Genomic DNA, 23,581 nt, shown 5'->3' with positions numbered 1-23,581 from the left:
AGAGGGGAGGAGAGGAGAGGAGAGGAGAGAATAGATGAGGAGAGGAGAGGAGAGGAGGAGAGAGGAAAGGAGTGGAGAGGAGAGGAGAGGAGAGGAGAGGAGATGAGAGGAAAGGAGAGGAGAGGAGAGGAGAGGAGAGGGGAGGCGATGAGAGGAGAGAAAAGAGGAGAGGCGAGAATAGAATAGAAGAGAGGAGAGGAGAGGAAAGGAAAGGAAGGGGAGGAGGGGAGAGAATAGAGAAGAGGATAGAGGAGAGGAGGGGAGAGAAGAGGAGTAGAGAAGAGGGGGGAGCAAAGGAAAGGAGAGGAGAGAAGAGAAAAGAATAGAGGAGAAGAGAGACTAGAAGAGACGAGAGAATAAAGGAGAGGAGAGGAGAGAAGAGAGGAGAGGAGAGAGGAGAAGAGAGAATAGAGGAGAGGAGAGAGCTGCATGGGGCTCGCCGACCGGCCAGCCGAGTCTGCCTAGGACAGATCTAACCTTTGACCTCTCCACAAACAGGGAATGTGCGGAAATGACCTCGAGCTTCCTGTTCCCACCCGTCCGCGAGGAAATGTAGGAAATAGAGTACTCTTAAAACACACACTCACTCACTCCATCACTCTCCCTCTCTCCCTCTCTCTCTCTCTCTCTCTCTCTCCCTGTCTCTCACACAGACTCTTTCTGTCTCTCTTTGTCTCGCTCTCTCTCACACACACACACACACACACACACACACACACACACACACACACACACGCACACACGCACACACACACACACACACACTGTAACACACACACTGTAACACACACACAGCACTCCACATGCACTCAGCCTCACATGGTCGCCCCTCATCTCCTTCCACACCTGCTGTGTTGTCTCAGGATGTCAATCCCACCCTGCTCCTAAACGCATTGTGTTGCTCCAAGCCTGCAATGTTTTTTTTGTTAATCAGCTGCTTTGTTTCTTGGCTGCGTCTTGTTGGGGCATGCGAGGGGTATAGGAGGCCTCATTTGTGCCAGGCCAGCAACAGCTACAGCTACAGGCGGCCTACCACTGTTTCACCTCAGGAGCAATTCTTTCTTTTTCCATCCTGGTATTGTACAGCCCCCCACCCGCCCCGCAGGTCAAGGACACATGGCATGGACTGACGTCGACAGTACAGTATGGTGGCCTAATGACGTTTCCCATACTGACCCCATTTCTCCCCGTTATCGGCTTCACCCAAATAATAATCACTTTCTGACTGAAATACACAAACCGCTGGCCAAGGTTTAAAGGTGCACGGTGAAAAAAGTGTAGTTTATTTCCAGGATTCATGCTGCCCATTCACAAATTTTGCCTTTTTCATGAATACTTACCATCACCATCAAATTCTAAGTATTCAAGTATTCATTATGACTGGGAAAGCTGCACTTTACATACTGTACGTGTATAGGAATAGGATCTTCTCCATGGTCCGCCATTTTGAATTTCAAGAAATAGACATTTTTAGCTGAAAAAATGACTACAGGTCAAGGACACATGGCATGGGCTGATGACAGTCAGTGCTCTGGTACAATATATGGTGGCCTAATGACGTTTCCCATACTGACCCCATTTCTCCCCGTTATCGGCTTCACCCAAATAATAATCACTTTCTGACTGAAATACACAAAATTGTTACGCTATCAGGCCCACTGGCCACGGTTTCCAGGGTGCACTGTGTAATATTTTTTGTAGTTTATTTCCAGATGCATGCTGCCCATTCAAAAATGTTACCTTTTTCATGAATACTTACCACCACAGCCATCAAATCAGTATTCAAGTATTCATTAGGACCGGGAAAATTGCACTTTACTCTACATACATGAAAAGGGGGATCTTCTCCATGGTCCGCCATTTTGAATTTCAAGAAATACACATTTTTAGTAGCAAAAATTACTACAGGTAAAGGACACATGGCATGGGCTCCCAGTACAGTATATGGTGGCCTTCTGACATTTCCCTACTGACCCGATTACTCCCCGTTATCTGCTTCACCCAGATAATCACTTTCTGACAGAAACCAAATTAAAACATTGTTACCGGGTCATTTGGTCAGATGGAGGGATACATGTGTATTAAAAGTGTGTCACACACAAGTAACGTAACGCTGATTTGATTGAAAGGAATGGAACGCAACTCGTGAAAAATTGGGGTCAAATATTTATTAAACACTGATAAAATATCAAACATGTAACTTTTAGGGGAGGTGTGTAAATGCGGCATGAATATGCTGTACAGTCTGTTACACCATCTGGAACAGAAAAATTACAATTAATTTATCCTTGTCTGCAATCCATCAACACCTCTGATATAGAAGCGTTCTGCTATTTTTCAATAAAAAGGCATTCAATAAATAACATTACTAAACTAGAAGCACTCAGAGAGCGCAGACCTCCACCAAGGAAGCTGCTTAATAGAACATTTGACTATGTTACACCCTGAGTGCGTTGCAATATGCGACCTTGCCTCCTCCACTTGCCTCCTCCACTTGCTTCTCTCCTCGTACCAGGAAGTAATATGTCATGATGACATCACTGACAACAGCATTATATTTCAATATCTTGCAATAGCTCAATTGTAAAGCCGTCTCATTTGCAATTGGGATGGTGAATGAAAAACAGTCCCTCAAAAGTTGTTGGAAACTTTATCGTTTTCTCCACGGAGGAGGGGCCAGGAGGTGGGGCGAGGACACAAGCACAGGTGGACGAGGCAAGGTCGCATATTGTAACGCTCTCAATATCTTTAAAAAGGTTCTGGTTCCGGCTCGTGATCCGGATCACCACCAGAATTTTATCACCTTAGGTCATTACCAACAACTCCACAAAGCTGCCCTACAAATCAAAAAGGCAGTAACTGCGTTGTTGTGGAAAATGAGTTACTATGACTTTAATAAGATATATATCAAAGTTAAAATTTAAATAAAATGATTTATTTGCACAAAAGGTAGTAATATAAAGTAACAAAACTGCCACATGTCAATAATCTCCCCAATACTACTTATACTGGATTGCAGTATCATTTTAAAGTCACATTACTCAGTTTGGAGCTCTGCACAGTTACTGCCTTTTTGCTTTGTAGGGCAGAAAGTTTCATCCAAATTCGTTGATTAGTTTTTGAGTTGCTGTCCTGCTGACAGACAGACAGACAGACAGACAGACAGACAGACAGACAGACAGACAGACAGACAGACAGACAGACAGACAGACAGACAGACAGACAGACAGACAGACAGACAGACAGACAAACAAACAACCAGACAAACCAACGCGACCGAAAACATTACCTCCTTGGCGGAGGTAACAACTATGCTACATTAACGTACTATTTGTCACTGGATTTTTTGTTTTATTTTACTTCATGACCGCATAGCATTCTAAGAAATAGCCTCTATTGACTGGCATGACTGGCATTGTTAGAAGAGGTCAGTATTATTGATGCTACTAGTTGCCCCAAAAGTGGTACCATTAATATTTTTACAGGTCAACAAACAGAACATTGCCTGGCCAAACCATTATATTACATATCTAACACAGTGGTTCTCAAAATGGGGTCCACAGTGCATTGCCAAGGGCCCATGAAAAGGTTCCAATGTAATACACAAAATTGCTACTGTATCAGGCCCACTGGCCAACGTTTAAGATGAAAATGTTCCTATATAGGCCCCAGTTTTACACTAGAATGACCATTGTAGTAACTGTAATTTCGACTTTGATCATGAGGGGGTCCTCAGCACATTTTCTGCTCCATGGTCAAAAAAAAGTTTGAGAATAAATTACTTAAATTGTTGTTTATTGTTAGTGACAGCTTTGCCTCATACACTAAACAGTTGGCTACAATTGCAACTACATTAAGAAATCATGTCTTAAAATCTAGGGTGAATTCAGGTAAACTGGGCCACTTTTTTCATATAAGTGAATGGCCCAAAGTGTCCCAATTTAGCTGAATTCACCATACCTTCGTCCAATTATGACAGCAATATAAATAAATAAAAAATAAAAACAAATTAATTAATTAATAAACAAAAATTAAATGTCAATGCTACTGTACTACATATAGCCTACTGCACAGTACCGGTAAGTTTCATGTGAGGTGCTTTTTTCAAAAATAGACAAACTACCAGTGTGTGTGTGCGTGCATGCGTGCATGCGTGCGTGTGTGTGTGCAATTTGTCGTTTGTGTCACCATTTGCCAACCATCACAACCTATTCCATTTGAGTTTGGTAGATAAGAGAGAGACCAATTTCAGTAGGGGAAATGTATGTCTTGTAAGCAATATATGATATACTATATATATAGATACAGTGCCCTCCATTATTATTGGCACCCCTGGTTGAGATGTGTTTTTTAGCTTCCAATTATTATTATTTTTCTCTAAATAATATGGGACCTTAATGGAAAAAAAAGAGAAAAATCCAACCTTCAATACAAGTGCATTTATTCAGTGGGGAAAAAATCCCACATAAAGAAATAATTATTTGACATCAAATAATGTGTGTCACAATTATTAGCACCCCTGTTGTTAATATTTTGTACAACCCCCTTTTGCCAACAAAACAGCACCTAATCCTATAATGTTTCACAAGATGGGAAAAGACAGAAAGAGGGATCTTCAGCCATTCCTCTTTGCAGAATCTCTCTAAATCATCCAAAGACCTGGGTCCTCTCCTCTGTACTCTCCTCTTCAGCTCACCCCACAGGTTCTCAATGGGGTTGAGGTCTGGGGACTGAGATGGCCATGGGAGGAGCTTGATTTTGTGTCTGGTTAACCATTTCTGTGTAGATTTGGTCATATGTTTAGGGTCATTGTCTTGCTGAAAGACCCAGTGACGACCCAGCTTCAGCTTTCGGGCAGAGGGCAACAGATTTTGATTTAAAATGTCCTGGTATTTCAAAGCATTCATGATGCCATGCACCCTAACAAGGTTCCCAGGGCCTTTGGAAGCGAAACAGCCCCACAGCATCACTGACCCACCCCCATACTTCACAGTGGGTATGAGGTGCTTTTCAGCATGCGCATCTTTCGTGGTACGCCAGACCCACTTAGAGTGTTTGTTGTCAAAAAGCTCAATCTTGGTCTCATCTGACCAAAGCACACGGTCCCAGTTGAAGCCCCAATACCGCTTGGCGAACTCCAGACGCTTGCGTTTATGATTGTGAGTGAGGAAAGGTTTTCTCCGTGCATGCCTCCCAAACAGCTTGTTGGCGTGTAGACAGCGCCTGATGGTTGATTTGGAGACTTTGTGACCCCAGGATGCTACCATTTGTTGTAATTCTGTAACAGTGAGCTTTGGAGATCTTTTGATTTCTCTTACCATCCTCCTCACTGTGCGTGGTGGCAAAATAAACTTGGGTCCTCGTCCAGGCTTGTTTACCACTGTTCCAGTTGTTTTGAACTTCTTAATTATTCCTCTCACAGTGGATATGGGCAGCTGCAGTTGAGTGGCAATCTTCTTGTAGCCTCTGCCTGACCTGTGAAGGTCGACGCACATCTGCCTCACTTGTATGCTGTGTTCCTTTGTCTTTCCCATGTTTAAGAGTGGATAAGAGAAATTGCCTCGGTGTCACGTCATATTTATACCCCAGGGAAACAGGAAGTGATGAATTACTAATTAAATGTTCCTACATACTCTGGTAAACTTTGTAAACTACTGTAGAAATGACAGAAATGCTTCAATTATATTTATTTCCTGGGAATTGTTAAGGGTGCCAATAATTGTGGAACAGGTGATTTAATGAAAAATAATTATTTTTTAGTCAGGGATTTTTTTTATTTTCCTACAATTCATTTGAGTTGAAGGCTACATTTTCCTAAAATGTTCAGTGTGACAGTATTCTTCTGCAATAAACACTGAATTTATTTTAAGTCTTTTAACACATCTCAACCAGGGGTGCCAATAATTATGGAGGGCACTGTATATATATATATTTGCTGTGAGACATGTCAGCTTCAAAAACTTGACAGTTCAAATGATGACCTTCCAATGCCAGAGTGCAATGTTTACCACTTATTATGTGACACTTCTGACGACAGGTCTCGTCAGCTTTTCAAAAGAAACGGCCCTGTCTTGCAGTGCCACCTAGTGGAGTATGGAGAAAGTTACAGGGAGCACAAGTGCACGCACGCATTCACACGCGCGCACACAAACACAGACCGTTCTTTATCTTTGTGGGGCCCTTATGGAGCCCTTCCTATCTTTGTGGGGGACTTTCATTCATATTAACCCTAAACATAGCTAAAAAATGCTAAACTGTGCCCAAACCAAAACAATCCCCAACCCTAACCTGTCAGTGAGGAAATGTATTTACACTTTCACTTTTACCAGTAACAACAAAACTACCCCAGCAAAAGGGGTCAGAACATGTGAGGTCCAGGATTTGGGCCCCACATGGAGAGAGGGCCCCAGCATGTGGGTGTGCTCAAATAGCAATGGCCTCACGAAGGTAGTTTGGTGCAGTACACACACACACACACATACACACACACATACAGACACACACACACACACACACACACACACACACACACACACACACACACACACACACACACACACACACACACACACACACACACACACACACACACACACACACACACACACACACACACACACACACACACACACACACACCTTACATTTTGTCATTGCTTGAACAACACTGAGGAACACAGTGAGTAGAACCAGTAGTCAGAAAACAATTATGACATCACTGTTGAAGGTTTGAAATCAAAGGTGGTGTGCATTTGGTGCATTGCAATGCTGCAGATGCATGTGCACCGCTGCCCAACCAGACTGGTCTGATGATGGAGAGTAGGGGTGAAGAGGAGAGCACAAATCCATCAAAGTTAAAGTGATGAAGAGGAGGAGAGAAAGAAACACCCCACCAGACATAAAGGATGCAGAAGAAGAAAAGAGAAAGGAAGGATGATGAGATATCAAGAGAGAAGAAGTGGAAGAAGTGGATGAGGACGTGTGGAAGTAGTCTAGCTCACTGGCATAGACGTGTCTTCAAGAGAAGAGCAGGTCTGAGAGTAGGGAGCGAATTTTCATTTTTCTTCACATTTACTTAGGGTGCGTTCAGGTAAATTGGGCCATCAGCTAAATTGGGCCGGATAAGCATTGGGTGTCTCATTTCTTTTAATTCTACAGACCAACCACCACAAATGTACTGAAATTGTTGCAACATTACTACTCTATCTGTTTAAAGTCATTCGAATAGCATAATACTTTTTTGATGGGCAGGGGGAACCCTCATATGGAGTAAAAGTACATTTCAGTCTTGCCAAAAAAAGAAATCGTCTAGATAAAATAAGGATGATACTGTTTTCAGATGTGATAAAAACAGGAAAAACTGATATGTTTTTAGGTTTGAATATGTGCCCTTAATCTGGAAAAACATAGCTATGGCAACATTGTGATATTTAAATACCTAAAAATGTAAAAAAAAAAAAAAAAAAAAAACCTCATCGGCCCATTTTAGCTGAACATGTTAAGTTAAAGTGGGTCGCCCCTTTCAGGTAATTTGGGCCGCTTTTTTTCTATGGGAATTACCATTCATATTTTCTACAAAAACAATGTGACTATTATTGAAGATGGAGGTGTCAGGGGAGCTCTTTTAATGAAGTTGTGATATCTTTTTGGAAACAGATGTGTTGAAAACTAAAAAAATCTAGGAATATTAAAATAATCACTAATTTTGTTTTTCTTTTGTGCAATTCTTAGTTTTACCATTGGAATGAATAGGTTGCCCATTTTGCCTGAAAAGGTGGCCCATTTTACCTGAATGCATTTTTTTCCATCCAGGATGACACACCTGTCACTAAAACTTGTAAACATGTATCATTTTTACATTAATCATCTTGTTTTTTGTCATGAAATGGAAGATTATGAGTCACTTTATGCAATCAAACTTAAGTTTGGTTAATGTATTGATGTTCTTCTCAGATTTCATCAGTCTTTCTGAATTTGCCAAAAAGTGGCCAAATTTAGCTGAATGCACCCTATATATTATCTATCTACTTATTTTATATTAAGTATATATTTTGTCTAGTTTCCTCTCTTGTCTTTTTGCTATTTCTTCCTTGTTCTTTCTATCTTTTCTACATCACTCCATTTTTTTTTATTTTTAACATTGTTGTATTTCTGAAGCACTTTGAGCTGCATGTCTTGTATATTGTGCTATACAAATAATAATATTATTATTATTATTAGGCCTATTATTATTATTATTATTATTATTATCTAGAAAGCGCATGTAACTGGATTGTGCCGATGAGCGAGGAGGAGAGAATATGGTACAGACAGGAAGCCAAGTGGAGAGAGAGGATGTTGTTGGAGGCCAACCGTATCAGGCGGGACGGGGAACGGACTAGGCTGGTTTTTAACCGGCACATCCACATGGGCCGCAGGAAAGTAGAAGCCAACAACCTCTGGGACTCTTTTCCTTTGAGAGATGAAAATGTCATGACAGTCGTTGCCTTCAGTGAAACAACACTACCTCAAACCAGAGAAGATGAGGAGGAGCTCAGGATTAAGGAGGAAGCAGTCATTGAGAGGAAGACGTCTGAGAACATGACGTGGCTTACCTTCCTGAAGGCCAAGTCACATGGTGTTCTGAAAGCAGGTCTTAGCTCTCTGGTCCTGATGTGTAACATCTTTCTGCTCATTGGTGTCATTGCCAGCACCCTCCATAATCTCCATAACTAATATCTGCAGCTGGAGCAAGAAGAATCTTCATCACGTCATCACTCACATCTCGTCTCTCATCTTGACGCAGTCGACTAAATGTCTTTTGAAAAAACAAAAAACAAAAAAACCCACCTTACTCCTTCATTACTAGCCTGGTTTTACCAGACCACATGTATTATTTCGTAATTATTTTTTTGGTCTGGATCAGGGCCATCGTTAGCCCTATTTTAGGGGGGCTTTAGCCACCCTTACATTAGTATTAGCCACCCTTTAACGATTTTGCAAAAAAAAAAAATATATATATTTTTTTATTATTATTATTATTATTATTTTTTTTTTTTTTACATTTTTCCAAAAACAAATACAGTAAAGCACTGAATATGAACCAGCAAGAAGGCAAGTTAATCTGAATACAAGTTCCTGTTTGCTTATTTATTGTTTAATGCCACGTATAGGCCTATCCTACTGCACAGCAATAAAAGCAGGGTGCACAGCAATATGTTATGCGGGGGGAAACAGGTAGAGGATTGTGCTTTGTGACTGACACCTCAAGAAAAGTGTAATTACGTACACAGATGAAATCTTCCAACTCAAAGTACCAATTTTCACTCACAATACCTGTGTAATAAATCCATTTGACAACGTCTTGAAATTATAGTTGAGCTTTAATATTTGTCTTAACAGTTTGAAAAGACACATGAACTGATTAAAATAGTTACTAATGGAGTAAAATGACCTAATATCTGCCGGGGATGCATAGTCTTCCAAGTAAGGAACCTGTTTGAATGAATCGCTTCCTGACCACTGCTTCTCCACAGTGTGCGGGATTTCTTTGCTCTTAAAATAATTAATTCATAGACAAAACCTTAGCAGGTGCGCTGAAAAACAGGTGCACTTTTTCTTATTCTAGGGCTAAGCCAACCCTGTCTCTCAGAACTAGTGACGGGCCTGGTCTGGATCCTCGATGCCCTGGAGCCCGTGGCTGGGAGGAGTGAGCTCAGCTCTGGTTTGAAATGAGTGGTGACCAATCGCTCACAGTTGGCGTTCATGACGTATGTTGTCATGCTACCAAGTGCCTTTGCTTATTGGTCAGCCGCCTGGAGGACGACTAAACCCTCCCCAGAGAAGCGTAATCAGACCATTCGTGAATTATGAAGTGTATAATGGTCTGGCATCTCAGGCTACTTCATTACCTTCTCAGGAGCTTACTTTTGAGACCGCTGTATATGCACTGTGGAGTGAGCACGGGTGGCAATTTGCGCAAATCTTTAACACTTTAAATTCGAAATCAAGCTATGCAGTGCTGTTTTTGCTCCATACAAGATTTTGTTTGCTTTTTTATGACAGCAAATGATTTGAATTTTGAATCTTCATTAATTCATGCTGCTTACGTTGTGTGATTGTATGATTCAATACTAACATCAAATGTGTGCCGTACAGTTCAAATTTGTGACAGTACAGTTAACAGCTCAGTCTTAGTCCCTTTGCTACCTTGTTCTTTCTCAGTTGATGTGTTTGTTCTTGAATTGCAAATGAAGCTTTGATACAGCATGATGTAGTAGGCCTACATCAGAACAACTATACTTGAGAACATTAGTCACTTACAAAGCCAGTTAAGGTGTGCCAAATGGATATCACCTGTAAGTTATCCCTATGGCCATGGTTAATTCCTTGTCTTATATTGTCATCTGGTGGACACAAAATGCACTTGGGATAACTTGAGTAGATAGGCCTACATGACCATAAAGGTACTCAGGGCCACTGCTAAAGTATTGGAGGCCCTGAGCATAACTGGTCAGGAGGCCCCCATAATAATTAAATAATAATTGTAATTATAATTCCAGTATGCCCGAAAAACGATGGGCCTTTGAATGTTTCATAATGTAATTCAATATCTTTTTCATGATATTTCTATTGATGTCTCAATTTAGGAGGCCCCAATTTTGGGGGTAAAGGGGTTGGGGCCCTAAGCGCTCTGTGTGCTCTGTGTAGGCCTAGCGGCATTCCTGAAGGTACTGTATCAGAGATTCTAAGAGTACCGGTATTATAGTGTATGTAGCCATAGATAAAGGTGAAATTGCTTGTTCAGTATTGGCTCATAATTAATTATCTTGAAAGAATGCAAACAATAGTGACATCAATAATAATATCAATAGTAGTGGTAAAATTAATAATAGTAAGAAGAAGAAGAAGAAGAAGAAGAAGAAGAAGAAGAAGAAGAAGAAGAAGAAGAAGAAGAAGAAGAAGAATATATAAAAGAAGAAAAAAGAAAAGCCATGTTCATCTGGTTTTAAGGAGGGCTGCAGTAGAGAAGATGAAGGATTTCTTGGCTTACACTTTACTTGACCCCGTCCCCGGTGTCATGCGTATGATATGACAGATAAACCTGTGAATGTCATAACCATTGTATGAGTTTTGACTAAGTGACATCTGGTTATGGTAAAGATAGCCCAAACAATGTCAACTTTTCATAACCAAAAAAATGTTCCTCTGGCCATTTCTTGTATCTGTTTGTGGTACACTGTAGTGCCGACCTGATGGAAGTACAGTAGTTGGCAAGAGTGATGGAGGGGGTGAGAGGGGTACTCTCTGTGATGTGATAAATGTGGCATTCTTCCTCACTGCACCGCTGTATAGCTCAGGTTGAGGGGAGCCTGTCATTTTGAAAGCCTGATTTACTATGCATGTAAGTGTGTTTACTGTAAGGACCAGTTGAGATACTGGGAAGGCAGGTGTGTAGGTCTGTGTGTGTCTGTGTGTGTGTGTGCTTGCGTGCGTGTGTGCGTGCGTGCGCACGTTATTTTCAATTCAGCCTTTTCATAACACAGGCCTATGTCTAAAATAAATGAAAACATTTATCAAACTGTAACAGGTGGTGCAAAGCGATCTTTTTGTATTGTGTTAAAATGTCACTATGATTTTGTAGTCTGCACATGGGTAGTATTCCAAGAACATGACTAAGTGATAAACAAGTTAACCTGCATGAAGTGGTAAATCTCCTGATAGACAGCCTGTGGTGGGAATCCTTCAGTCAAGAAAATAAGGACTCCAGCTCTTCTACTAGGTGATTTACCACTACCTCAATGCTAATCTGACCTGGTTTAATATTGAACAAGGTTCATGGACTACTGCTCTGGACAATGATGCTGTGCATATAATAATAATAATAATAATAATAATAATAATAATAATAATAATAAAAATAATAATAATAATGATGATGATGATGATGATGGTGATGATGATGATGATGATGATGATGATGATGATGATGATGATGATGATGATGATGATTATTATTATTATAGAATAATATAATATTATATTAGAAGAAGAAGATGTCTGTGTCACAAGTCTTATTTTCTCTCGCAGACCCATGGGCACCGGAGGAGGTGCAACAGGCAGCAATGCCCAGCAGGTATTAAGAGCTACCTGTACAATCCTTGTTGTTGTTATGGGGCCTATAGATGGGAGCAATACCCCTCTTCATAGACTAGGTTGGCCAAGGATGAAGCCTACTGCAATTGTAGAGATATTTTGGAGATTATGGAGATGTTTTTCATTAGAAGTAGTTCTATAACAGCCCTAGAAGTGTAAAACTCACGTAGGAGTAATTATTATGACGGCTGTTGTGACGAGTTCTATTGAAAGATCATCTGAGGCCCGTGGCCAACAGCTGAGGTAGGTAAGAAGTCGCGCTTTACGCACAGTAGGCTATCATGTTCTCACGTTAAAGAACCTATCCAATTCCTGCACCATAAAGCTACAGTGTATTATTGGCTTCAGCTTTAATCAGCAGTCGCCGGTTTCACCACAAGAGGCCGCACTCCACTATGGTTATTTGGTCAATGTGCAGTAACACTTCAATTATGTCCTTTTAAGACCTATCACCCAACAATAGTGATACTCCTCACTGGACTTCTCAAAATGCCGCTTTGCGTAAAGGCATTATATTTTGGCAGCTAGTATTGTCTGTGCTGCCCACTGTCGTTGCTCAACAGCTCGGTAATGTTGTAATAGCCTAATTAAGAAATCCCGTGATTTTATTGTGTCAGCCTGGGCTACATCATGCGCCACTGTCAATTTCCGTGAAGTCAATGCTGCTTTTACATGTGTACGTTGTGTAATATTTTACGCGAATGTGACCAATTACGCGCTATCTATCGTCCTGTTTTTGGCGTATAGACAGCGTGAAGAGAAATAGCACATGCTCAGTATTGGAGAGAGTCTGCAAGACGGCTCCTCCCTTGTGGTTAAAAAAAGGAAAAACAAATTGAACTGAGGAGAAGACGGCGCGCACTGCAGAGAGTCAGCAGCTTTGGGACCGCGCAAAGGCCGTCGTCGGATTCCCCCGAGGGACGAGGAAACATAGGCTAATAGTGGAATAAGGAACGGGGTGAGTCTACCAGCAAAGCTTACAACGAGGCATTGCCTAATTTGCTGTTAGCATTGTCGGTAGTCATATGCAGAATGTTTTGCCCACCTATGCTATAGGCACACTTTCCTTTCCCCCCGCGTATTCAAATTCCAATCTGTTGTAGCCTCTCCCCCTTCTTTAATTACATATGTGGACCATATTGTCTTGCTCCGCGGTCCAATTACACATCCTTGGCATGCTGAGATCCGTCGTCGATTATGCTGTTGGGAGATCACATTTTCACAATCCAAAATTCTACTATTGCTGTGTTATTAAATGATAACATACATCCTCGTTAACGCGTAAAAGCTGCACACCGCGAGGTTGAGCCACAACACGGCATATGTAATAGAGATGTTCAGATTTTAGATCTATTCAGTTGAAATTGTATTCATACCGCTGCGGTGTACGACTAGTAGCAGCGGACCCCCATTTGGTGGGGGAGTCACTGGAGTAAAGAAGCGACAGTGTTGTGGTAACCCTTTACAGTCTCTCTTGTACAGTAAATACATGTCGCCAGTAGAGTAGCGTGATGTGAAGGGAAGAGAAACCATTCAGCCATAAGATGTGCACAGCTCTATCGCTCAATAAAAAAACGCGAAGATGCATTGCTGTTGAAACACCCCCTTGCCGAGCTCTTTGTATTCTTTGTGATAGGGTATATCCTCGTATTAGCTATCGGCAAACCCCGAAAATAAGGCGAGCTGTAGCCGGTGAATCTCTCTGGCTTGCAGTAGACAGTAATAATAGGTCTTTAAATCAGGCGTCAGTAATGGGGCAAAAGCACAGCATTATCACACCAGAGGCAGTGCGCCCTAAAGCTGGCTGGCTGTAATGGTCTGTCAAGTTTGTTAACAGGGGCACATTTAACCGTAACAGTTGTGATGAAATGCTGTTTACCAATCTTCTGGGTAAGATAGGCTATGTGCCACTTGTATGCTCGGTTCTGTAATTTGTCAGTGCACGACCATTTCACCAGCACGTCTGCATGGCTGCAATTACTGGCTATTAGTGCTGAATGTCATCTTACACCAGAGAGATACACGCATTGGGAAATCCCTACTTAGTAGGCATGCATAGCTGACACAAATTAACTGTGCTGCAAGTTTTGCACCACCCTGTCCTTAATTTTTGCCAGTGATGCCAAAATATGCAGTCAACGAATCTCATTGTTTCAACAAAGAAAAACACACAGTATCAACCGCTGGAGTCTGTCTAGTTAGAGACATCCAGTACAGCAGACAATGTTCCTTATTCAAATAGGTAAATAAACATATTTCTCGACACTTAGGCCTACATTTTTATTGTATAAAGTAGGGTGCTATATCGGAAAAGAATCTCTGCTGTTTTATGAATGTTTGCTGTGGTTAACAAATTCCGTCAAATTCCAATAGCTATAAACAGAAACACACTGTTGAGTTTAATATTGCCAAATCTGAAGTATTCTACAGAAGTGAAACGGGGTGTTCTGGGAGAGCCCGAGGAATCCCCTCCTCAACCCTCTGCCTCGGAAACCATGGCACCCGCTGTCCACCGTGTGTAATGCCTGGTGTCTTCTGGGGTTGTTTTTCACTCCACTGAAAAGCAGAGCAGTGGTGCATTGCTGTATTTTGCTAAAATGCTGGAAAGAAGACGCATGTTGCTGCAAAACAAAAGAAAGAAAAATATGTATGGACTGACAGCCACACTGGGAATAGGGGAATCTCTGCCCTTCCCCAAATGTGGGGGGAAAACACACACAAAACCACAGAACAATGTATGCCATGTTTTGTTCCTCTCTCTCTCTCTCTGGCACGCTAGAGTAGGCTACAGTACATCTGGTCTCTCTCTCTCTCTCTCCGAACCCTGTGGAGCCCAGGCTGGCCTGTAGCCAAGGGAGTTCTCCATGCTCATCGTTTGTCAGGGGGGAACCCCAGAAAGCCCCGAGTTGCTATTGATAATGTGTCTGTCGTCTGGTCTGTTTTGTCCCGTTCTGTCTGTCTGGTGCCTCCCTCCGCAGGTGGTAGTAGGGGTGTAAATAATAATCGAAATGTGTTGATATAGATCATGATATAATCTGACAATTGAATCGAATCGCAACGCATCGTGGGGCATTCTTAGGTATTGAAAATAATCAAAGCGCTGACCCCTGCCCAATGCCCTAGCTCCATAACATAATAGAAGTGGAAAAGTAATTGGGAAAAAGTCGAATCGAATCGAATTGTATCGTATCGTGGGGCATTCTGAAGTATAGAATATAATCGTATCGCATCGAATCATAAGATATCGAATCGATATCGATATTGAATCGTATCGTCATGGAGGCTGTGATTTACACCCACAGGTAGCAGTATGTTTTCCTCGGTGAAGGGCTTCGAGGGACAGCAGTATTCGGCCTTGAAGAGTCAGTGTCAGCAGAGCGGGCGTCTCTTCGAGGACCCCTTGTTCCCCACCACAGATGCCTCCCTCTTCTACCAGGGGAACCGCATTGGCCAAGTCCACTGGAAGAGGCCGCAGGTGAGCACGTGCTCTCTCTCTCTCTCTCTCTCTCTCTCTCTCTCTCTCTCTCTCTCTCTCTCTCTCTCTCTCTCTATCTCTCTCTCTCTCTCTCTCTCTCTCTCTCTCTCTTCTCTCTCTCTCTCTCTCTCTCTCTCTCTCTCTCTCTCTCTCTCTCTCACACACACACACACACACACATACACACCCCTTGTAAATCTCCCATTCTTCTCTCCTTCTCTCCTGCTACGCCCCCCCCCCTTCTTTCCTGCAGGGAATGTGCTTTTCAAGGTGGGTCAGGGTTTGCTTGGTTTCAAAGATGTGTGACTATCATGATGGAAAAGGCTATGTTGTTCAGTTTCATATGACAAAATGAATAGGATATGAAACACCCCCCAAAAACAGAGTACACATGGAAGTCTTTCAAAATGTATATCTTTTAAGGGGCTTAAGCGTGAGATGTTTGCTCCTTGTTGTGAAGGATGGATGAGTTGACTGCAAAGTGCAAGGGGAAACCCCGCTCTGTCTCTGTCTCTGTTGCGATCTCTCTCTCTCTCTCTCCCTCCCTACCTCTCTCTCTCTCCCTCCCTCTCTCTATCTGCATGCCTGGTTCCCTTTGGTATATAGATGAAAATCTTTCTGTTGGCTCTGAAATTGCTGACAGTGAGGCAGCCAAAAACTGTTCAAAGTAAGGGGGTGGCGCGTTCAGCGAGTCAAGGGAGCGGGACGGTGAATGTCCTTGGACTTTATCAATTTGGGTTGGGGGGTCGGATGGGTTATCAGCGCTGATTATTATTATTGGTTAGAAGATTGTCCATGACCTTCAAACTGGGCTGGTTTTGGCTTCATAAAAAAGTTCTTTCAAACAACCGGACCTGAGATTTGAGTTTGTTTACACGCTTCCTTTTATTTGCACTCGCTTTGTTTACATTTGGGAGGGAACCACTTGGTTATCCTGCCTTTGTGTCTCTGGTTATACTGAATAGTAGGACGAGGTAGGCCTATCATGTGCCTCGATGTCTGGTGTGCTCACATATCGAACCTAAAGTTGTGGCAATAATTCAAAGGAAAGACAATGAACAAAAGTGGAACTGTAAAAAGGGGAAGTATAAATGTTTCTGATCAGGAAATTTGCTGTCATTTGATACGTTTCCAGTACATGAGACACCTAATTCGGAATTAACTGACTTTAATTCTGAATAAAGCTTAATTCCGCTTTGAAAACGTCTTTGTAAACACATCTTACTTCCGAATTAAAGTAAAGATCAATGTAAACTCGATGGAACTATTTAATTCTGAATGATTAATTCTGAATTAAAAACATCATGTGAACATAGTGATTGTTGTGAACATAAATACTAGAGATGCACCGGATCCTGATTGTTAGGATCCTGCCGGATACCGGATCCACTGCTTAAGATCCTGCCGGATACGGAACCGGATACCGGATCCTACGAAAGGGTTGAAACACATAGCCTACTCGCACACGTGGGCCATTTTTATTACGTTGGCTCAAACTATTTTTTTGACTCATCAGCTTACTGCCACACTGCCTGCACTGGCCGATTCCAAAGGATGTTCACTCCATGCAGCAATTGGGGTTGTGAAAGACTGACTGAATAGCCTAGGCTAGAGATGCACCAGACCCTGATTTTTAGGTAACATGCCGGATACCGGATCCACTGCGTAAGATCCTGCCGGACCCGGATCCTGTGAAAAACCCTATTATCCTGCCGGATCCGGATCTCTAATAAATACACAACTGTAACAGGTAGTGGTAAATCGCCTTATACAAGAGCCTGGAGTCATTTTCTTAACTAAATGACACCTTTGGGCTATATATTAGGAGATTTGCCATTTAATGCAGGATAACTTAACCATGTTTACCACTTAATCATGTTCTTGGAACACTCTCCAGGATCTGTAATTGGTTGTCAGGAAAACACAAACACTTCCAAACGTGGCCTCAACTGAATCCCAACCCTGCTCAAATACCTTAAAGCAGCCGTTCTCAAACTTCAGAACTCCAAGGCCCACTTTGAAATGTGAAACAATTCTGGGGGCCCCCAAACCATACAGCATTATATTATATTACTTATATTATATTATATTATATTATATTATATTATTATAGTTATGATGAATAATAAGTTAGGGCCTATTTTCAGAAAGTTGTGGCCACTGAGTGGCCTCCTAAATACTGAATATGAAATTAGCATGAAACAAGCCAGCATTCACAGCTCAGAGAAATATGCATTAGCTAAATACTAAATGCTCTATTAACAGTTAGGAGGAAACAGCCAACTGTATCAAGCCAAAACGGCAAAGTTTCCTCTCACAATCGACTAAAAATGATTACAAATATCCATTTTACACATACTGTACATCCACACCATGAAAACACACCATATCACGGCGGCAGATAGAAAATGTAACATGGATAATCAACTGTATTTATTAAAAACAAACACATGAAAGTACTGCTTTTTGTTTTCGTTTACGCACCAGATAATGAAACACTATCACAAGCTGAAAGTGCCAACACTGACTTGCTTCAATGGGCAACTTTTCCACTCTACCAGGGGCCTGCCAATTAGACAAACCTACCCCACCACCCCCAAATATATTTGATACTCAGATTGCTTAGAAAAAGGGAGACAGGGAGTATGGCAGAGAGCGATGTGTCCACTCTCTACAGCGGTATGTGTGGAGTGAATAAGGTTTCAGCATGACACAGTATTGCATCATAAGCCCCTGCAACAGGAGACACATTCAAACATTGGAGGGGGGGGGGTTATTGTCCATTATTGAAGCGATCATTGACAAGCAATGAGAGTGGATCACTCATCTGCAGTCAAAGAAGTCTCCAGTCACAATTTCGTTTGATTTTTTTTCTCTTCTCATTTTACTTTTAAGATGATTAAATCCTCAAGGTGCCCCGCTACTAAGAGACGGAGCCGGTGGGAGCTGTAGGACGTGCGGATACGGTAATTGAAATGGAACCCCAGTCCTAATATTTTGAAATTAAAATGGCTACGCTATGAATCTGGAGCCATTTTGTTGTATCTCTGTTATCAGTCATCTTGGGACAGACTGGCTGTGTGTTTCTTGTACAGTTCCTTGGAGAACTTAAGATTATGGATGTTCCCTCTCAACTTCATGCACGACTCTTACATTTTCTGTCCCTTTTTAGAAACCTGCAGGAGTTGAAGTAGTTGGGATTATTGTTGTGTATTAGGCTACATTGCTTATAAAATGGGCTGAAGGTCTTTGTCTGCAACTGTACTGTCAACATTGTGGTTGGATCAAAATATGATATATTGATTAAAATTTGATATCATTTGATATACTGCGTTACAAAGCCAATCACTGTACCTGCATATTGTTTTTTTTCGAAGTGAGCTTTGAACTTGTTTGAAGTCAGCAAACAGAACTTCACCACACAATAACAGATGTTGATAACACACTTTATCTTCAATATTGGACCATTTTGGAAGGCAAACTTTAGTAGGCAACAGGCCCCTTCTCACAGTCTTCCCAACTGAGTGAGTACATGTATCATATGAATTAATGATGTTGAGTCTAGCAAAAGCATTCACATCTCACGAAGTGTCTTCTCGTAAAACCCTACCCCCTAGCATACACATTTCATAGCCTCTTTGAACTGGCAGGCCCATTCACTCATTGCTAAAAAAAGACACAAACACATTATAACAATATTCCGATGACATTACCGACAGCCTTAAGTAACAGATTAATACTTAGTCATTACATTTTTGGTGATAGTAAGGTTATAACATAGACTCTGCACAAAGGGGTTAAAAAATATATATAATCCAACAGTCATATCCAGGAGGTTAAGCACCAACCTCTGTTGTGAATACCAAACGTAGACACGGGATGTATTTACTCTCCATATACGTCCTGTTAGCACAGCAAATGCCCTTAATACTTCCTCTGTACATCCTAATCCTGATGTACAGTAGCAAAACAATAGTAGAAAAAGTAAACAATAGTTTTGTGGATACAATTCTGCTCTGGTGCGTTTTCAGATGCGACCAAATGGGAGTGGGTCTAGCACCTGATGCATCCCAATAAAGTTGGACCATTATGTGTATACAGTATGTGTTTGACTGTATGATTTAATCCATAAAGACCAGGAAATACATCTGTGGGTACTATTAAGATCGTCTGAAGCCTCTATGCATATTTTCCTTGAACAGTGTTGTCAATCCTTTTAAAGTTTTAAGACCCATTAAGTGTTAATGCGTTAAATTATTTAAAAACGTGATTTTGTAGTTGAATGAGGTTTCTGTTAAAAAATTCTCTTGTGAGTCACAAACCTGATGGGCGTCCAAGCTTCTGTATTCATTCATACCGTATGTGTCAGAGTATGGCATAACTCTGTGGTCTATTTGTTACTCTCTACCAGTACATGATCCGTGTTCCGCAAATGATCATGATAAAATCTCGATGAAAAAAGTTTTTTTTTTCATGATAATGATACAAATAAAGAATGACTGATGAATATAATGTGCATGTGTATTGCGTGCACAGGCCGTCAACTGCTACAGTAAACCGTTAAGACATGGCACTATAATTTGCTGTTACCAGAATGGCAATGACCAAGTAGTAGTGCATTACTAAAGGCCCTGTGTTATGTCATAGTAATGTAGTACTATTGTAGTTGACTTTTCAATGACTGTTACAGTGTGTCACTGGAGGTATGGCGCGCATTAAGGGGTTAAACATAGTTTCACTTGACTACTGTTTTGCAGCTGCTATTGTGCCCCTCCCTACTCGCACGCACTTCATTAAACTGTGTGTGTGCAACACTATAAAAAAAGAGACCGGTTCGTAGAGAGAGAGAATGAGAGAAAGAATTGTTTGGCTGTGTTTAGGGTTTGGCCTTGAGCAGCATGAAATGAGAATCATGTGTGTGTTTCGCTGCTTGGCCAGCACTCTGCCACAATGGCGGCCAGTGTACAAGGGGCGATGGGAGGGGTAAAGGGGTAAAGAGACTCTGGGGTGCATTTCTCAAAAGAGAAGTTGTTAGCTTGTTAGCAACTTTGGTAGTTACGAATGGGAAAATGCATTGAAAACAACAAAGTAGCTAATGCAATAAGCAACCTTGGTTTCGAGAAATGCACTCCAGGGAAGCTGACGGGAGGAGAAGCAGTCAACTTTTTCAAGACACTGCGAAACAAAACGCTCACATCTGTGAAGTCAATAAATATTAATTAGACATTATTTGCACATTTCACAGCCTTTCATATTTATTTGTTTTTTATGCGTGCTGCTAATCCTTCAATAGTTTGTCGTTCTGCGCTTCCACCTCTCTTGTCCAAGGAAGAGGCAGCTTGCCTACGCCCACACACACAAACACACTGACTCTTGAACCGTCCTCTAAGGAAGCCATTAGGATGGGAGGGGGGGAGGGGGGGTGTGAGGAGGGAGGGAGACATGCATCATAAGCAATCAAAGTGTATTATCATATCAGATATTCACATTTAGCACTGGTGTGCAGTTATCGTAAGTGGCTAACAGCACACTTAAAGAATGTTGTTTATGGGTAGCGTAGCGCTGTGGTCGATAGTTCCGGGATTTTGGACCGGCTGCTGCAGACATATTGCGCAGACAAAGTTGTCAGCCACCCTTCAAGGAGGGCCTTCTCTTTAATTCTGTTGTGTTGTTTTGTATGCTGTGTGGTTAGTTGCAGGCATGGAAATTGGTTGCGGCACTTTATTAGTCATTGTATACCTTCAAGCCTTTCATTACCAGGCCCTTTTACAAAGACTAATGATGATCCGGGAAAGATCACTGTGTGGTTTTCTGACTGGGGTGTGAGTGCCTTGTTTGTTGGTAATGCTGATGGTCTTGTGTCTGTTCAGACATGTTCACCACATAGGCTGCCTAACATGATTAGTGTGTTTATATGTGTTTGTGTGTGTGTGTGTGTGTACCTGCTCCAGTGTGTCTGTACGTATGTGTATGTGCGTGCGTGTGTGTGTGTGCGTGCGTGCGTCTGTGTGTGTTTGTGTGTGTGTGTGCGCGCGCGTGTGTGTGCATGCGTGTGTGTGTGTGTGTGTGTGTGTGTGTGTGTGTGTGTGTGTGTGTGTGTGCGTGCGCGCATGCTTGTGTACCTGCCCCTGTATATGTGTGTGTGTTTGTGCACGTGTGTGTGTGCTAGTGAGTGAGTGTAGTCTGCATGTGATTGGCCTCCAGGTCGTTGACTTCTCTCTAAAGGAACAGACCACCCTTTTTTGATTTTCACATATTTGCAGTATTTCCCAACATTATTCGTGAATGTGCATATCATTTTCTTCTCAGTGTTTTCAGTTCTTAGATTCATTGGATCAGAATTATTAGCATAGCTTAGCATAATCACTGGAAGTAACTGGTATCTTTGGCATCAAGTCACAAGTGATCACTGGACAGAATTAAACTGCTGTTTTACACTCTGGTGAATTTTACATTAATTTTAAAATGGTTTATAAGTACATTTGAGGATGTTTTACTTTGTATCATAGACTTGCATTAGTATGCCTAATTTGGCTATACTGTTAAACGGGGCAATGCAATCACATAGACGAAAATGATATGCACATTCATGAATAATGCATGGCAATACTGCACATATGTGAAAATCAAAAAAGGGTGGTCTGTTCCTTTAAAACTGCATCACACACAACACTGCTCACTTCTGGCTTACTGACACAAAAGTTCAAACATTTTTGTAGAGGGTTGTCAACTTTATTTACACAGGACAGTGAAGAATGGGACAGGAAGCGAGTGGGAGAGAGAGATGGGGGGGGGGGGTCAGCTCAGGTTGGGAATCGAACCAGGGTCACCTGCGTAGCAGTCCAGTGTCCTGCCGATAAAGCCACGGCATGGCCAAGTTCAAATATTTTTAACTCGACACCTGCAACGTCACTCATCACTTATACTTTACTCCACTCAAACTTTTTCAGACCGAGGACCACTTTGTCCACCCGAAAAATGTTCAGGGACCACCTGTCAACTGAATTGACAGTTTAGGGGTACTAATTTGACACTGCTAATTTCGATGCAGATCACTTGTGTTTTATTCACATTTACAAGCCTGTCTTGTTGTGGTGAAAATAAGACTTCAGCTATGTTTAGCTTTGTTATTAAGTGTATGTTAAAAAATATACCCTGCTGCTAGCTCGCCTTGGAAAAAAAGAAATCCCCTCACAGACCACCTGAGCTCTGTCGCAGACCACCAGTGGTCCCCGAACCACACTGATAGCCTCAGGCTTCATATCAAAGTGTGTGGACACAGCTTTCCTCAGATTTCCTCTGTATGGCTGCTTCCTCCCCCGTGTCCAGTCCACCTCCCTTAGAAGTCTTGGCACACTCAGTGTCGCTCTGCAAACCTGCGTCCTGTTTAGGGTGTGTCCCTCCCCAAATGCCTGCCTGCGCTGTGGTGATACCCTGCATATCTCTGCCAGTAGTGGCCGTCACGTGACTGCCAGTTAAAACACGTCCTGCCACTTTACTCTTTTTGCATTCCAATATGCGGACTCAAGTCCTCCACTTGTGCTTGGGACCTCGCGTTTTGCTGATGCCTCGCCTCTATAAACTGTTAACTGTTGAACTATAAATGGCTCTTCTTCATTCACCATCCCGATTGCAAATGAGAAAATTACATTAGAATGGTGCTTTTGCAAGATATTGAATTAATTTTCTGGCGTCAGTGACGACATCATGAGGGCACAAGCAGGCAAGTGATCAAGGGAGGACGAGAGTCTGCATTTTGGAATCCACCCTGTATGTCAAGAAGATCGCTTCAAAAGGAACCTTAAAAGCTCAATGGCACTTGATGGGACATTGTTTATTGCATGCCTGCTCTCTCCACGTTTCTAAGTATGTTTCTAACATAGTTCTAGTGATGTTAGAACTATGACAGAACTATGTTCTCTCTCTCTCTCTCTCTCTCTCTCTCTCTCTCTCTCTCTCTCTCTCTCTCTCT

The 23,581-nt window shown here is 41.9% G+C and overlaps 1 protein-coding gene across 3 annotated transcripts in view; it reads left to right on the top strand.

The window, feature by feature from the left end:
• The first annotated feature begins 12,954 nt into the window (after positions 1-12,954).
• capn5a (calpain 5a) overlaps positions 12,955-23,581 on the top strand; it is a 46,871-nt gene continuing 36,244 nt past the window's right edge. For 2 of the 3 annotated variants that reach the window (XM_063205368.1, XM_063205365.1), the window contains exons 1-2: positions 12,955-13,096; positions 15,441-15,609. In XM_063205368.1, coding sequence (XP_063061438.1) covers positions 15,445-15,609 — 165 coding nt within the window. In that variant the 5' untranslated portion in view covers positions 12,955-13,096; positions 15,441-15,444. Of the gene's footprint in view, positions 13,097-15,436; positions 15,610-23,581 lie in introns of all 3 variants that reach the window. The other variant, XM_063205367.1, reaches the window with a different exon arrangement.

The sequence above is a fragment of the Engraulis encrasicolus genome, chromosome 8 (genome assembly GCF_034702125.1).
Source record: "Engraulis encrasicolus isolate BLACKSEA-1 chromosome 8, IST_EnEncr_1.0, whole genome shotgun sequence".
Classification (NCBI taxonomy): domain Eukaryota; kingdom Metazoa; phylum Chordata; class Actinopteri; order Clupeiformes; family Engraulidae; genus Engraulis; species Engraulis encrasicolus.
The sequence above is the reverse complement of the archived record's forward strand: the minus strand, read 5'-3'. Positions and strand labels throughout refer to the sequence as shown.